The sequence below is a fragment of the Boleophthalmus pectinirostris genome, unplaced genomic scaffold (assembly GCF_026225935.1).
Source record: "Boleophthalmus pectinirostris isolate CB_2022bp ecotype Guang Dong unplaced genomic scaffold, ASM2622593v1 HiC_scaffold_22, whole genome shotgun sequence".
NCBI lineage: Eukaryota > Metazoa > Chordata > Actinopteri > Gobiiformes > Gobiidae > Boleophthalmus > Boleophthalmus pectinirostris.
In genome coordinates this window covers 31,033,604-31,048,683 of record NW_026571190.1, presented here as the reverse complement: position 1 = coordinate 31,048,683, position 15,080 = coordinate 31,033,604, and the positions used below count along the sequence as shown (strand labels likewise).

At 38.8% G+C, this 15,080-nt stretch overlaps 1 protein-coding gene and 1 long non-coding RNA gene across 2 annotated transcripts; one reads left to right on the top strand and one right to left on the bottom strand.

Annotated features, from left to right (window-relative positions):
- The first annotated feature begins 816 nt into the window (after nucleotides 1-816).
- On the top strand, nucleotides 817-14,573 carry LOC110165263 (atrophin-1-like). The gene is made up of 6 exons (XM_055158047.1): nucleotides 817-1,127; nucleotides 6,687-6,725; nucleotides 7,104-7,142; nucleotides 8,078-8,228; nucleotides 9,358-9,519; nucleotides 10,525-14,573. Exons 1-6 carry the CDS (start codon nucleotides 1,077-1,079, stop codon nucleotides 11,547-11,549), a joined length of 1,467 nt encoding a protein of 488 aa, XP_055014022.1. The 5' UTR covers nucleotides 817-1,076; the 3' UTR covers nucleotides 11,550-14,573.
- Nucleotides 14,574-14,591: 18 nt separating this feature from the next.
- Nucleotides 14,592-15,016, bottom strand: LOC129410314 (uncharacterized). The gene is made up of 2 exons (XR_008632812.1): nucleotides 14,856-15,016; nucleotides 14,592-14,748 (listed from the first exon to the last, which is right to left on the bottom strand). It is a non-coding gene; the product is annotated as an uncharacterized LOC129410314 (long non-coding RNA).
- Between the last annotated feature and the right edge of the window lie 64 nt (nucleotides 15,017-15,080).

Sequence of the window (15,080 nt, the reverse complement as noted above, 5' to 3'; positions counted from 1 at the left end):
TGGAGAACTTTATGAACAGTCCTCCTTTTTCACGGTCACTGGAAATCACTGAGCGTAAACAGAATCCCCTCAAAACAGTCACCCCAGCACGGTCCTGTGAGGTCAGCTGTGGTCACTACTATTACAGTATTCACGTTTTCTAATATCGTTTCACACGTGCACGAGGGCTCTACTCTACTCTACGACAGGTGGACTCTGCCTCCTCGGTTGCTTAGAGACACGTCTTTCTCTTTTTCAGCATCCTCAGTGCGCCTTATGGACCTATGCAACACTCCCACGTGCCTACTACTATAGACCCACTTTTAGTTTTACGGTTTCTTTTGTGTTGTGGGTAGTTCAAGGTAAACTGTGGGCCTAGTGTTGAAGGAATACTGAAATCTCAGGTTTATAAATAAAGAGACAGTGGATCATCTGGAAAAGATTATGCGCTATAGTGCCATCTCCAAATGCCATGGTCACACAACTTTAAAGCAACTCAGCTGCTACATGACCTATAGGCCTATCACTTTGGTCCAGTGCTTTAAGAAAAAAAAAACGTGGTGATTTTCAGAATTTGTAGGATTAAAACTAGTTCGTGGTGGGTTTGTTCATGGATTATGGCGTGTATGGGGCGGTGGACACTGTAGGGTTGTAGTAAATGCCTGTAGTATGGTGTGTGTAGTCGCTTGGTGCAGCCCGCGTGCGGCTGTTGCTGGGAGCCCTGGCCAATCACCGGCGCGACTCGTGTTGAAGTGCCGTGTGGGCTGAGAGGCATGACATCACCCCCTGCGAGAACACTCCATGTAACAGATGTATTTACTACATAGGGCTGCTGCTGCTGCTGCTGCTGCCTACTATTGCGCCGTGGGCAGTACGGTCCTCCAGCAGCACAGCCCTCAGCACAGACCCTGCCTCCGTGTGTAGCGTAGTCTGGGAGGGGCGTGCGTCTCCGTCTGTCCTCGCGTCTGTCCGTCCGGGGGAATGGCGGATGGGGAGACAGCCGCTTCTATGGAGTGGGACAGCGGCGGTGTAGCACACTAACATCATATCGCTTCTACCGGTGTCACCTCGGTTCTGTGTGATCTCCATCTTTCGCCATGGACCCAGAGAAGACGCTGACATTCTGCCACGGGCTCACGGCTGAGGAGGTACCGCTTTCCCGTTACTCTATCTCACACGCTGCTGCTGCTGTCAACAGCTGGGCTCCTGCGCATCTGCAACATGCTTCCACGGCCTGCGCGCTCTTGTTGGTAAACAGTGGCCTGGATGGAGGCATGCATAGCGGCCATAGGCACTGGATTCACACGCAGGATCCGAGCATAGATATAAGATATGTGTATCTCATTGTTATTGCCTATGCGTAAAAACAAAGTAAGAGGATTGTGTTAAATTTGAAATCAGAGACTGTTTTGAAGAGGCTAGGTGTTGATAAAACTCAAACCACATGAAGGAGAATACTTTATTGTGCACTGTGAACACCTTAGTAGTGTGCAAGCTGTGTGTGCGTAGGGTCAAATTATCACCAAAATGAGTTTAACCTCTAGAACCTAAAACTGTACCAAAAAGAAGATAATACCACATTTACTGTTGGGTCATGTGCATGGCGGAGCACGATACTATCAGGGGAACGTCTTATAACTTACAGCTTCAGAAACAAATGTTTGGTAATACAAGGGGAAATATACAACATCAAGTTCTAATGTTATTCATAATGTGTGTAGGACTGATGTAGATATTAGCAGAACCACGCTGGTGCCAAACAAGTATCTTTTTCAGTGCTTACAGTTCAGTGGTGACAGAGACCTCAGGGACTTCAAGTGGGAATTATTTGTGGTTACCATGTGGTTTTCCGCAGAAGACCAGAATGCCTGAACATGTACTGTGTTCAGTGGTGGGGCTCACCACAGGAACAGGCACTTTCCTCCACCACGTACAGTAATAAATCACATATGAGCTGTGGAGTCACTGTGAAAAAAGACAAATTAGTCATTTTGGTTTTGGGCTCTTTTGTTTTATTTACAATGTGTTTTGTTCTTTTTAGATTATAAGGACATGATTAGTGTGTAATTAAGTGTTTTGGATAGTGAGGCGATGGTTGGAGCTACTAGAGCTGACGTATTGTTAGAAGGATTTAGTGTTGTTGTTAGTGTAAAATTTTAATAGTAAGGAACAGGCTAGATATTCAAAACCAAATTGAATATAAAATGGTAATAACAATGTCTGTAAACTTCAAAACTAAATGTGGTCTTATAAGAAAGTTCTGATGCAGCTCAAGATCATTCTAAAAGTGTTCAGGAAAGGGCTTTTTAGTTTATTCAAATGAGAATATATTTCCACTTCTGGTTTCAGTATTGATTATGATTTTTGAGTGACTTATGTTAGAGGCCTGGGAGAAGTGATGTGGACTTTCCTTGTTATGGTAAATACTAAAATCCAGGACAATTATTGGACAATATAGAGAATATTTTAGACTGTATGAAATATCTATAGGCCTGTTTGGTTTGAGTAAAGAGGACCAAGTTTAATGCACATAAAATATAATGCATCAGTAGGATATACAAAATAAAGCACTGAGATCAAATGAGAGTTGCCCAATTGTAGTTTGAAAATAACTAATAGTGTGAAAAAGTAGGAGTAACTGGTCGTATGCCAGCGCGAGCAGATGGCAATGACAGCTGCTATTGTGTTGGTGTTTGCGACATAGATTATTGTTACATAGTAGGTGCGAAAGTGATTCTGTTTATAGTCAGCTGGAATGCGTTCAAGTACACAAAGTACGCAGAAAGTACAGACAAAGTACACTCATTGTTGTCTATAGGACCTTTATTGTGCTCAGTGCTGACTGCTGTTTGTGACAATAGAATGGTCTTTCATGTGGCCAGAGGTTAATTTCAACAAGGTCACGAGGTCCCCACATATTGTAGTGGGCCCACACAACTTTTACATATGTCTGTGTGTGAATCTACAGCTCTGAACTCATCTAAAAGGGACTGCTTAAAGGTAATGGGATTTTTTTGTCTACTAAGGACAACTTTGTATAATATTTGAAATGGCATTTGGATTAGAAGTGATAATAAATAGAATTATGACCTTTGAATATAGCATGTAATTTTTTGAGGACTTACACCAGCACTGATAGATTTGATTGGATTCGTTTTATTTTGAGTTTGTGCCAAAAGAGAAACAATAATCATGCATACTACATGTACATTGTAAACAACAGAAAAAGCAAATTTCTCAAAAAAGGAGTGGTAAGAAGAAAAACTTATATTCACATTAAACATTAAAACTAGTCTTGAACTATTCGATACAGGTCCTACTTACACCTATTGTAAGTATGTATTTGTTTTCATTTTCATTTTTGTATAGATACTTGCCTAAAGGACTATCAAGTTCTGACCATAGACTAAATCCAAATCCACTTTATTTCCACTTCCGCTTCCAACTCCATTGTCTTTGGCTCCAGTTGACTTTACATTGAAAGATTATCGCCCCTCTTTGTTTGACTGCTGCAGTGAGCTTTGTCATTTTGGTCTTAAAATGTTTGTATTAACCCACGCTACATGATCCTAGTGTTTTTTATTTTGCTATTTTGTCCGTTAATAAATTCCTATTCCAAATATGGAACTCGATCCAAATTTGCTCCTATAACTGCTAGCCTCATGAGCTTCATTTGACTGGAGCAGAATGCTGCTGGTGACGTCTCACTCATTTAGTCCACTTCTTTATATCGTCTGTGGTTTTGACACTGGTTTTAATATCAATTAGTATCTGGGTAGTGGCTTTTTTGACCTTCACAACTACTATTAAATACTCAAAAATGTGAAATACTTTTAAAATCCAAACCTAAAATATAATATAACACTGGAACTACACACACAGTCAACGACAAAACGGATCAATCACACATTTTGGAAACAAACTAAATGACCTGACCCAGCCTTAACCCCTGATATACCACTTTTATACATCCTATATTATGCAAAATTGACTCTTGTGAGCTTTAAGCCATGTTGTTACCTCATCAAAAACATACGTGGAGTTGTGTTTTGTTTCATTCACACATGTTTGAGTAACCGTTTATTATTAGTCAGTCTATATCTGTATCTATATATATTATGTAACAGATAATATTCCCAACAACTGTACAACAACTGACCCCTATGTAACAGATAACCCTATGTCCTGTCAATGATCGTATCATTGTTGCACTCTCTTTCTCTATGACCTCTTCTATAAAGCTGTGATTTTATATTTTATTACTTATCTTTCAATTTTATTTTGACTTGTACATATACATTTATATAATTATGTCTTTTTGACACATGTCTCTTGTTTTCTTTTTTGCTACTTATTTAGAATTTATTATTACCATTTATATTTCTTCATTGTTATTATATTATATTGTGATTTGTGAGCTACTGTGTCCCAATAATTTCCTAAGTCTAAGTCTATCCCCAAAGCTCAAAATGCTCTGTTCCACCTTGTGATGTCACGAAGTGGTAGTTTTCAAGTTAACATTTACCTTTTACTTTTAGTTCAGAAATTGACAATTCCAGAGCTGAAATTATCCAAATGTTTCTAGTGAAGGTGTACGGTGTTTAAAAACAGTGAAACCCCTCCTACTTACCACATGACATCACAAGGTGGAACAGTGTTTTCAGTTTGAGAGAAGAGCCTAAATAATGTGTCAAACATGTGTGAATGAAACAAAACACAGCGCCAGGTATGTTTACGATGACGAAACAACATTATAATATAGATCAGTAAATAGCATAATACGTTCGCTTTAATGAAGGAATTAACCAGTACAATGTTGAGATTCTACTTTCAAACAAATACAACCATTGCTGTTGTCTTTTGCCCCATAAAACCCGGAGTAATAAATAATTAAAGGGTGAAACAGATTCAGTGATCGATGTGGAGTGTGTGTGAATCGTGCGCCCGGCTTGCTGCCTCGTTAAATTCCCATTGACCTTCCCTTCTCCTTGAACACTTCACTGACTTTACTTCATGCTCCAAAATAGCCCGATGTGCACAGTGTTTCTTTACCTATAATGACAACCATGAATTCTTCTTCGCATTGATACTTTGCAGTGACGTAATGCTTGGGGGTGTTCTACATGTGTATCTATTGATGGAGTGTTCAGTGGTTACCATGGTGACACACATTAGTGAACACTGACAAATGCGTTTTAGTGTGATCTGAACACCCAAGAAAAAAATATAAAATGGACTGAAAAAAGACATTTTCAGGAGCCTGTGATCAATATGAGTGTTCATGGTCCTGTTTAGGTGTTTGATTTTCAACAAAAAAGTGAGAGTGACTGATTACATGCTGCTGTTACGACATGCCGCTATTTAGACGTCTAATTATCGGAGTAACCGCATACATTTTTCAGGTCTCCCACTACTTCTTTTTTTGCATAGTCGGAGTAGCGGCACTTTATTATTTTTCAAACATTCCGCTTTTCCGACATGAATAATATTAACGTTATAGCCTTTTATACTTTGGCTTGGGCTGGTGTAAAGCAATCAGAGAATACTTCGGCCACATTACACAGTAGTGCCAAAGTGCTTGTACATAAAGTGCAAAGAGATATTGTTGACCTGGGCATGGACGGAAAACATGGACTACAAATATTTGTCATTATGAAGTTGGTTACTGTGTGTGTCGGTTTTGTGTGTGACTTGATAGTTGTCGAGATTAAGAACATCGAAGAACAGTGAGAGACATGCCTGGGTAGACTATCGCAACTCGCAATATATATATGATGTGTCGGAATAGCAGTACTATAAAGTGTCGGAAAACCGGCACTAAATAGAGACATGTCGTAATGAAGAGATGTTGCAATAGGCGATGGACCCCATTTGAGGTTTTGGACCTGTTGTGGTTCCACCCAAGTCATCTTCTGGGTCAGACTGTGATAAACTCAAAAACTCAGATTAACCGTCAAAGCTGCACAATGTAACTTTTTGGTTGGGGGTCCGTCACCTGCTTGTTTCTGTGGATATGTCATTGCACGGCCTGGAATCTTCCACAATATGACATTAAACAGCTCCACCTTACATTTACCCAATTAGAGGTGGTTTTATATCTCAAAAATACCTAGAAAATCAGGCATTGTGACTGTGAGTAGGGCTGCCTCTCTACAAATCTGACCTGTAACTTGGTCTGGTTTGGTCTCCATACTGTGAAACATTCCAGACAAAGCAATAACATCTCCATAGAGAAAAGCATTTGACAAACCCTCCACTAGAAGAGTTACACAAAGCATCTTTAAGTCTAAATCAGGGTATCCCCAGGTTTGACTACCCCAAATTTAAGACTTTTTAAAGACCTTTTTAAGACCACTTAAATGAAAATTAAGACCAACATTGCACCCATTATGCAGACAAAAAACACCAGATGCAATTCTAATAATGACCATTACTCACTGCTTTAAATAATAAAAAATAAGACTTGGACAACATAATTTAAGACTTTTTAAATTTAGGAGCATGAAATTTAAGACCTTTTTAAGAATTTTAAGACCCCGCAGCTGCCCTGTAAATTGAGTAAGAGCTTCAGACAGAGCAGTGCTTTCTGTTATCATCAACATTATCTAGGGCCATGATGCTATCAGCTGTAAAGTATCAGAATATTCTAACTGCACTGGCTTATGAGGTGTTATTTATTAATTAACTAACACAGTGCTTTTTTCCAGATGACCATGTCGCTGCAAGGGCTGGTTCAGGGCGTGACGGTAGGGAGCTCTCTTGTTATTAAACCACATTACACATTTTCTGCTGTTATGTTATAAATACAAGATCTGACACATAATTAAAGTAGGCTTTGGAGCCAAGCCGGAGTGGTTACCATGACAACATTCAACATTTGTTATCACCTCCACCTCGAGTGTGTGTGGTAACTAAAACTAAAAGAGATACGGCAACCACCGGAGTGCCTTGTGTAATGGGAGAAGCCCTTTTCACCGTGATTATGCTCAATGGTAGAAATGTTGCCGGTTTTCTATAATGTTTTTGTGTTTATTGTTGAAACATTCACTTGCTGCTTTAGTGGTGCTTTGCTAATGGAGAAATAACACTTGAATTCACATCATCCATTTCATGTCCTATTTCAGGTTGCGCAGAAAGACCCTGGCATCAGTACTGTCACCGAGGTATGGGGTTTCTTCATCTCAAGACCTGCTGCATTTGCTTAACAATTTGCCATCAGTGAAAATTTCATAAAACCTTCAAAAATGTGTAGGTGGATGATCAAATAAATTGTCTGTAGATAAAGATCTCTGATAACACCAGGGAAGTGATGAGACGGTTCTGTTGCTATGGCGGTGTTCAGGATAAGACTGAGCTGCTGCTAAAGTACGTGAATCCCACTCTGAAAATAAAGTTGTTGATTGGAAATACTTTTAAGGTTGGGTATGCAGTAATAGGAGCGCTCCCTGGTTTAAGAAGGAACAACAATCACACACACAATGGTCAGTGGTCAAACGTAATAAAGTAAAAGTAGTAAAGTACTGTACTTAGTAAAAAAAAAAAAAAAAAGATCTGTACTTTACTCTAAAGTAGATTTTAATATGGATACTTTTTAACTTAATGTTTACTTTTCACTTAATGTTTACTTTTTACTTAAATTTTTTTAATGTGATACTTTTACTTTTATTTATTTTTACTCTTATTTTTACCAGTATCTGAGACTATGTTTTTTGGTCTACATTACACTGTTTTTTTACTTAATGAGATGGGATATTCTCACTTATTCCGGCTTTTTTGGGTAGGATAGAAGCGTGAATAGGGAAGAATAGTTGGGAATTACCTAATTCTGTTAAGATAGATACATTAGTCACATGTTAAAAACACATTATTATTTTTCTATTTTGTTAATTGTTGTTGTTAATTTACAAATCAGTAAATGCACATACAAATTCAAGTTAGTACTGGGTAGACAAAACTGCAATTTCAAAAAATATATATAATACAATATAGCTAATGAAAGTAAATAAATCATAGTAAAATATAAATAAATAAGACTAAGATGTAACAGAAGGCCCGTTTGTTGATGACTGTTGTAATGGTTTGTGTTTTGGATGTGCAGGTGGTGACGCAGCATGAGGACTCAAACAGCCTGCCGGTCCCAGTCAGCTCCAAGTACTGCCCCGGGTTAAATAACAAACAGGGGTACCTGTGTGAAACGGGCCACTGCTGTGGAGAGACAGGCTGCTGCACATACTACTATGAGCTCTGGTGTGAGTCGACCCACTGACTTTTTCAGATCTGTGTCAGTGCTGAGGCCTGCTGCTGTGGAGCCCTTTAGGCACCACATGAGTATTGACTGTCATCATTAGAGTAGGGATGTCGAGATTATATTGTTAATCGATAATCATCGTTATTCAGGTCTAGGATTACCACTGATCCAGCTTTTTTAGTTCTGCTACCAATTCTGATACTGTTACTTTAGAGATTGAAAATAGCATTTATTTCCTTTAAACTAAAAGAAAATGAGACAAAACTGGTCCAAATGTGTTATGTAACTGTTATTTATCTCTCAAGTAACTGCAGAATAGCTTTGTGTAAATAAAAGTTCAAACATTATGAGCCTTTCTGGAGGGACTCAATTTATGTGTTCAACCAGGAGATCAACTGAACTGATATTTGGAAGCCGATTTTTCAGGATTGGCAGCGATATCCTATACCAGTAGGTCACAATATAATTGTCAGGACCAAAAAATAATCATCAAGAAGCAAAAATAAGTGATTTTTGTTAAATCTATACTCCCCAAAGAACTTAGCCTTCATGTAAAGTGCTTTATCTGTTTATTTCATATTAACTTGACTTAACATTCAGAAAGTTTGAGTTCATAAACCAGGGCACATGTTTTAAGAATGCTGATCTGTTTAGACAATCTGAGTGAAAGTGCATGAAGAATTTCACAGTTGTTTGGTCATGGCGTCAATAATCATGAATAATCATTCAATCATTACAGTTTTTATAATAATTGTAACTAGGGCTGATACAATGCACAATAATATTGTTTATCGTGATAAAACGGGTAGACAAAATCACCATTGTATCACCAGAATGTGCAGAAAAAAGCTACTTAATACTCGAATATCATTGTTTTCCCTGATAACAAAGTACAATATTATAACAATGAATAATTATAATTACTCTTTACAGAAACTGTGATCATAATTTTGATATAATTGTTAATTGCAATTATTTACCATGATAATTGTGACACCAAATTTCAAAACTAAAATTTGATATCATGACCACAGAACTATAATAAAATCACAATTCTTACTATAGATCCATGGTCATGACACCCCTAAATTAGAGTTTATATTGGTTGATTTCCTGTTTATCTGGTGCAGGGTTCTGGCTGCTGTGGACTGTACTAATCCTGTTCAGTTGTTTCTGTGCTTATCGTCATCGCCGAGCAAAAATGCGCATCCAGCAGCAGCAGAGACAGAGGGAGATCAACCTCATCGCCTACAACGGAGCCTGCAACTACTCTTCCTCAATGCTCGACCTCAGTATGTCCAGCATTATTTACATTTTCATTGTCTAATTTCATAGACAGATGAGGATTAAGACTGAAATTTACACTAGGGTGTCAAAAGTACTAGTTTTGAAACTACTATTGAAACTAGATACTCATTTGTGCAGGTTTTGATACTGAAAAATCACATTCATAGAAAAGAAATTAACCTTCCCTTTTTGCTCTTGTCTCAGAAAAATCCTTATAATGTACATGATTACAATGACTAATGCATATTTTGGTCACCATTGCCCAGTCAACTAAAGGCCTACAAACCTACTACTAATTAGACCTGTCACAATAATTACTATATTGACTTTTCATTCAGTGTTAGCTGGAACAATAATTTTTAGGGTCAATATTTATCGGGGAGATTTTTATTTGTACTAGTATAGGAATTTTTCTTATTTTTCCAGACGATGATAAGATTTAAGCTAAAGAAGGTTGAATAACTAACTTCTATGACTACGGTGATCAGACATGCCTATTTACCCAGGATAGTCCTAGTTTTGAGTTTTGAGCCCTGTGTCCTTGTCCCAGCAGATTTATCCAAAACCAATAATTTGTCTCATTTTTATACAAGAAATGCCCAAGGTGTCCCTATTTTTAACCAATTTGATCCCTTCCAACAGTAAAGAAAGGCATAAATTGTGAGTTCTTTAGGTAAAATACAGAGAAGCTGCTTAAAAATTACCAAAACCAAAAGTAAATGTGACTATTCTGACTCACATGTTAGTCATAAATGGGCTGAGTGCAGAACAATTTTCCTTAATTACGTACTCATTTTATTATTACCAACCAATCCAAACCGGGGGTGTCCCAGTTTTTGATTTTGAAAATTTGGTCACCCTATGACTCATTATAGATACCTCCTATCAAAGCACTTTAAAGTAGCTAAGTTTTGGGGACAATTTTGCTTATTTCCTTCAGCAGTCTATCACACTTCAAATTTTGTTACCGTGACAGGCCTCATGTCTAACGCGAATTCTCTTGTTTGTAGGTTTTCTGGCTTCCTTCAAGTTACCGTCATACGAGGAGGTGGCAGCACAGCCCAGTACCCCTCCTCCTCCGTACAGCTCTGTTTTTGCCCTGCAGGGAGGATCCATGGGCGGCCCCAGTTCCTCCTACCTCCACCACCACTATCACCGCCACCCTTGCCCGCCCTGCCCTCCCTACTTGGGTCCCGGCCCGAGCGGCTTCACTTCCTCCCAAAGCTCCGAAAACTACACCAGCTGCTCCTGTGAGTCCTGCTCCATCACCTCCCCCTCCAGCACTTCTTTCTCCGTTCAAGTTACAGACGAGACCTATGACAGCAGCCGCATGTCCACGCCAAGCGAATCAGGAGACAAGTCCATGTTCACGCCATCGCCAACTACTCCGGGGCTGGCACACGCACACGCCATGCCCGATGTCATCCCTAGGGTCAAATCTGATGTGGTGCCCGCTCAGAGACAGTCATCCTCCACCATTGAGTCTATCTCCCCGTCGGCTCCTCATCTTTCTCTTCCTCTTCACTCTCTCAATGCCCCTGGTCCTTCACACCACCATCGGCACCCCCTATCTCCTCTCATTCTCCTGTCCACGCTTCCACCAGGCCAAGTCCATCCTCTTGCTTTTCCAGACCCACTCGCCTCCCTCAATGTTAAGAAAGAAAAATCCCAGTACGAAGCTTCGAGAGCTGCTCCGCGATCTGTCGTGTCCCCGCTCAAACCCACCATCGTGTCTCCAACCAACACGGAAAAACCGAAACGCGAAAAAGAAGACGAAGACTTTGAAGACGATGAAGACGAGGAGGACCATTTCCGCCATCGGAGGCTGACCGGGGACTCTGGGATTGAGGTGTGCCGTTGCCACGTGAAACGAGCTGAGCGAAAGGAAGAGACGGCAACTCAAAACCAAGAGACGAAGCCCGGAGCGCAGTCACCACACAGAGAAGATTGTGCTGAACGGAGCAGTGGACAGTCCCCAACCTGCAGTGTCAACCTGAAAACCGGCGATGCCATTATTACAGTGGAGTCCTCTTAGGCAAAACAACAGAGATGTAGACGAAGTACCCAAAGTGAGATTGCCTAGATTCATAGCATTCTCATAGATCAAGACTAGTAAGTGAAGTTGACTCACTGAAGATAAGTCTTGTGGTCCTTGGTTAGGACAGAGGCTGAAAGGTGCTCTTGATTATTCTTGTAGTAAAAGAAATAACAAGAGAATCACATGCCTCATTCGAGTTGAAGTTGTCAGCTAGTTTTGGTGTTGGTTGACACATGAAGTCTTGTGTGGTAATGATGTCTTGTAGCCCTAATTCAAGTGTCATTTGTCACTAGAGCAAAAGAAACAGCTAGAAGTCTTTTTGCAGTGCCCAAACGTTAACTTTTAGTATCCTTTGTGATGCAGAATTGATTTATGTAATAGAAAATATTGGTTTTAATGGTACCAAAATGTGTCAGATTAATTACATTGTGTTAAGAATATGAACTTAATCCGCTATACAAAGATATGCATATATATTTGTGAGACATTCACATAGCCTTTTCTTGTGAAGGATTCTAGATAGTTCTCTACCTCTTGAGGAATTCATAGATGGACATTCTCATCAGTGAAAATCCCTTTCTGGTGGAAATGCTGTTAACCCACTGACATGCAGATTGTAAGGAGCTGTAGGATTACAATGTAGAACTTTTAGGCACCTCGTTTGTAAATGCTTTTGTAGGACGAAGATCCATTGTTTTAAAAATCTTACTGGTTAATTGCAAACTGTGAGGGCGTAGGTCTAGGGTTTGTTTTGAGGCGATTTCCCTTTTCTTTTGACTAGAGAAAGCAGAGAACTATTCTGGCTAGTTGTGTATTTTGAGCTGTGTGCTTTAGGCTGTACCATGTCTCTCCTTTAAAATGGTACAAACATACTTTAGTCAGTGTGTTGGTGGCAAAGCTTTACCACGATATTGTGACTGTATATTGTTACTTCAGACTGTTACTTAGATACTTTTGACTGACTGTTTGACTTCACTGTTTTCACAGGCCCTCCAGGGCGTATTGCAGTTTTTGGCAAGCAAAGGCCTTTTTGAAGTGTCTTTTTTAAAGTGGAGGGTCCATTAGTCTAACTGTATTATTGAATGTAGACAATTACACAACATGACAGCTCATTCATGGTAAATATTTAGTAAAAAAAAAAAATCTTTCATAGAGAAATGTCTCCAGAGCTATAATGAAGCAGCAGCTGTGGACTTGGACTAAAGTGGTCATTAATGAACTTGAGCATGTGCGACTGAAATCTGTGTCCACATAAGAAATTATTTCATTTTATTATGGTTGACTCTGTAGTAAACTTGTACATTAATGACCACAGAAAATCTGTCTTTAGGACTCAATTAATGGACAGCAGTTACAATTAGTTCAGAGGGAAATGTATTTATTATATTTATTGGATTGCAGCTATTTGAAATATGTATCAGTTAATTGCCAGCGAGACATTAACTATAAATGCATGTCTGCTGTGACTTTAACTGCTGTTTATCTGAAGACAAATCATGTTTGAATCATGTTTGAAGAGGCTGTGGGGCACAGAAATGTGTTTAGACCAGGGCTTTGTGGACCACACTATACTTTTTCAGTGACTATACAAAAGTAGAGCCCATTTAGCCTGTGTGGTCATTACTTTGGTATATGGTGCCTATAAAGTGGAGTTTCTGTTAGTTACACCATTAGCTGCTGCTATGTAAGCATGTTGTCTGTATATAACTGTATAATATCAACCATCTTCATAGCAGCTTCAGCAGTCTCCAAAAATATAGTACAGGTGAGACTTGCAAAAAATGTATTTAGCAATAGTATTCACACCTTTTTCCTTATTCTAGTGAATGCTGGTTGATAGGAAACAACTGTTGTGAAGAGTAATTTACCTCTTTTAAACATTTTACTGTGTGTGATAGGCATAAGCACTTGATATTGAATAAAGCTATAAACATTTTATAAATTGTTGCAAAATATTGATGATTGAAAAAGATGCTCTTTTAATAGAAAACTTGTTTGACTTTATTTTTTATGTAGCTAAAGTTTATGCCTCACATGCTCTGGACTCAGCTCAACAGTGTCTTTACTTAAGTGTCATACTCTGTGGTTACAAAACAATGTTCATGTTTTGTATTTCATGTTATTCATCAAGTCTAAAACTTAAATCTTAATTATCCAACATTTACAATTTTATATTATTAAGTAATTATACTGGTGAAATGAGAATCTGGCTACAACATAAACTAAAGATTGTTATGTTCTGGTGCATGAGAGACAAAAACTGGGCTAATTATCAAAGAACGAGTAAGCTCAATGTAAATAGAATATTATAGTTTGCCTTATTAGCAGCTATCAAGTACGGTATAAGCTCAAGGCCTGATACAAGACTGTTACCTCGTGAGTTTTGACTTTCACTGACTTTTTTGGCTTCTTTTAGTTGGATTGTATTTTCTCAGTATTTGTTGCGATGTTTATTGATGGTGAGCCCGCATTGGTCTGAATCCAATCAAAATCACATCAGGAAATCCAATGACTGTTTCTCAGCTTTCTCCAGCAGCTCCGAGATTCATTATTAGCAGTATCTGTATACTTCTCTGTGGAATAGTTGATTCTTATTACTACAGATTGTAGTGTTCTTTAAGGGTAAAGTTTGTGCATTTCTACCAACTGCTCTTTGAAGTGTTGTGCGCATGTGTGAGCGTTACTGTGTTGTGCTATTCGACCATTGTTAATTATACTGAAGCCAAAGTTGACTGTTAGATTTTGTTAAATTGTAAGTTTGGGTATTAGACATTTTTAGAATGTAATCATGTAAAATTACATCATTTTGTACATTGGTGTTTAGAGAAAATAGGCCTATAACCTGATATCATGTCTTGATCTGTGCTTTTTGTTCATCCCTTATCGTCAGTTCCTATAGGCCCTATATTTTTACGTTTTATCCATTTGAGGTTTGCATTGCTTTGTTGTAAATTACTAAAAAAAATGGCAGTGTACATCTGTGCCATCTGATTCTACAAAACTGTGGATTTGTGTTAAAATAAATGCTTCTAAGTACAATTGTGCCTTGGTCTGTTTTGTTTTTTTAATGACATAAAGTGCATTTTTGACATGTTATGCTGTACATCCATTACACATCATGAACATAATTAACATTGCACTACTACTTGTCTACTCGCTCTGGCATCATGCCCGAGTTTTGACTGACATCTAGTGGCTGAAAAATAGAAAAGAGAAGAACCACATAACACCAAAACATACATTTTAAAACCGTGCACAAACTCTGACATGTGCATTTATTATTGCATAAAGTCGTTTTCCTACCATATTCTCAGTGAGGTCTTGTCGTGTAAGATGAAGAGCTCCACTTTTCTCCACACCTCAGCCTCTATGCTGCACGCACACAGCACGACCTCCTGAGCTGTGGTAGTGGTGGGCTCGGTCTAGGCATGGATCTGGGTCTAGGTGATGGTCTCGGGTCTAGTCTTGGGTCTAGTCCTGGGTCTAGTCTTGGATCTAGATGGTGGTAGTTTCTAGACGCCGCAGAGG

Coding starts and splice junctions, on each gene's coding strand:
- LOC110165263 (XM_055158047.1), top strand. CDS start 1,077: ATGGACCCAGAGAAGACGCTGACATTCTGCCACGGGCTCACGGCTGAG. Junction 1,128..6,686: donor ACGGGCTCACGGCTGAGGAG/GTACCGCTTTCC, acceptor GCTTTTTTCCAG/ATGACCATGTCGCTGCAAGG. Junction 9,520..10,524: donor TTCCTCAATGCTCGACCTCA/GTATGTCCAGCA, acceptor TCTTGTTTGTAG/GTTTTCTGGCTTCCTTCAAG.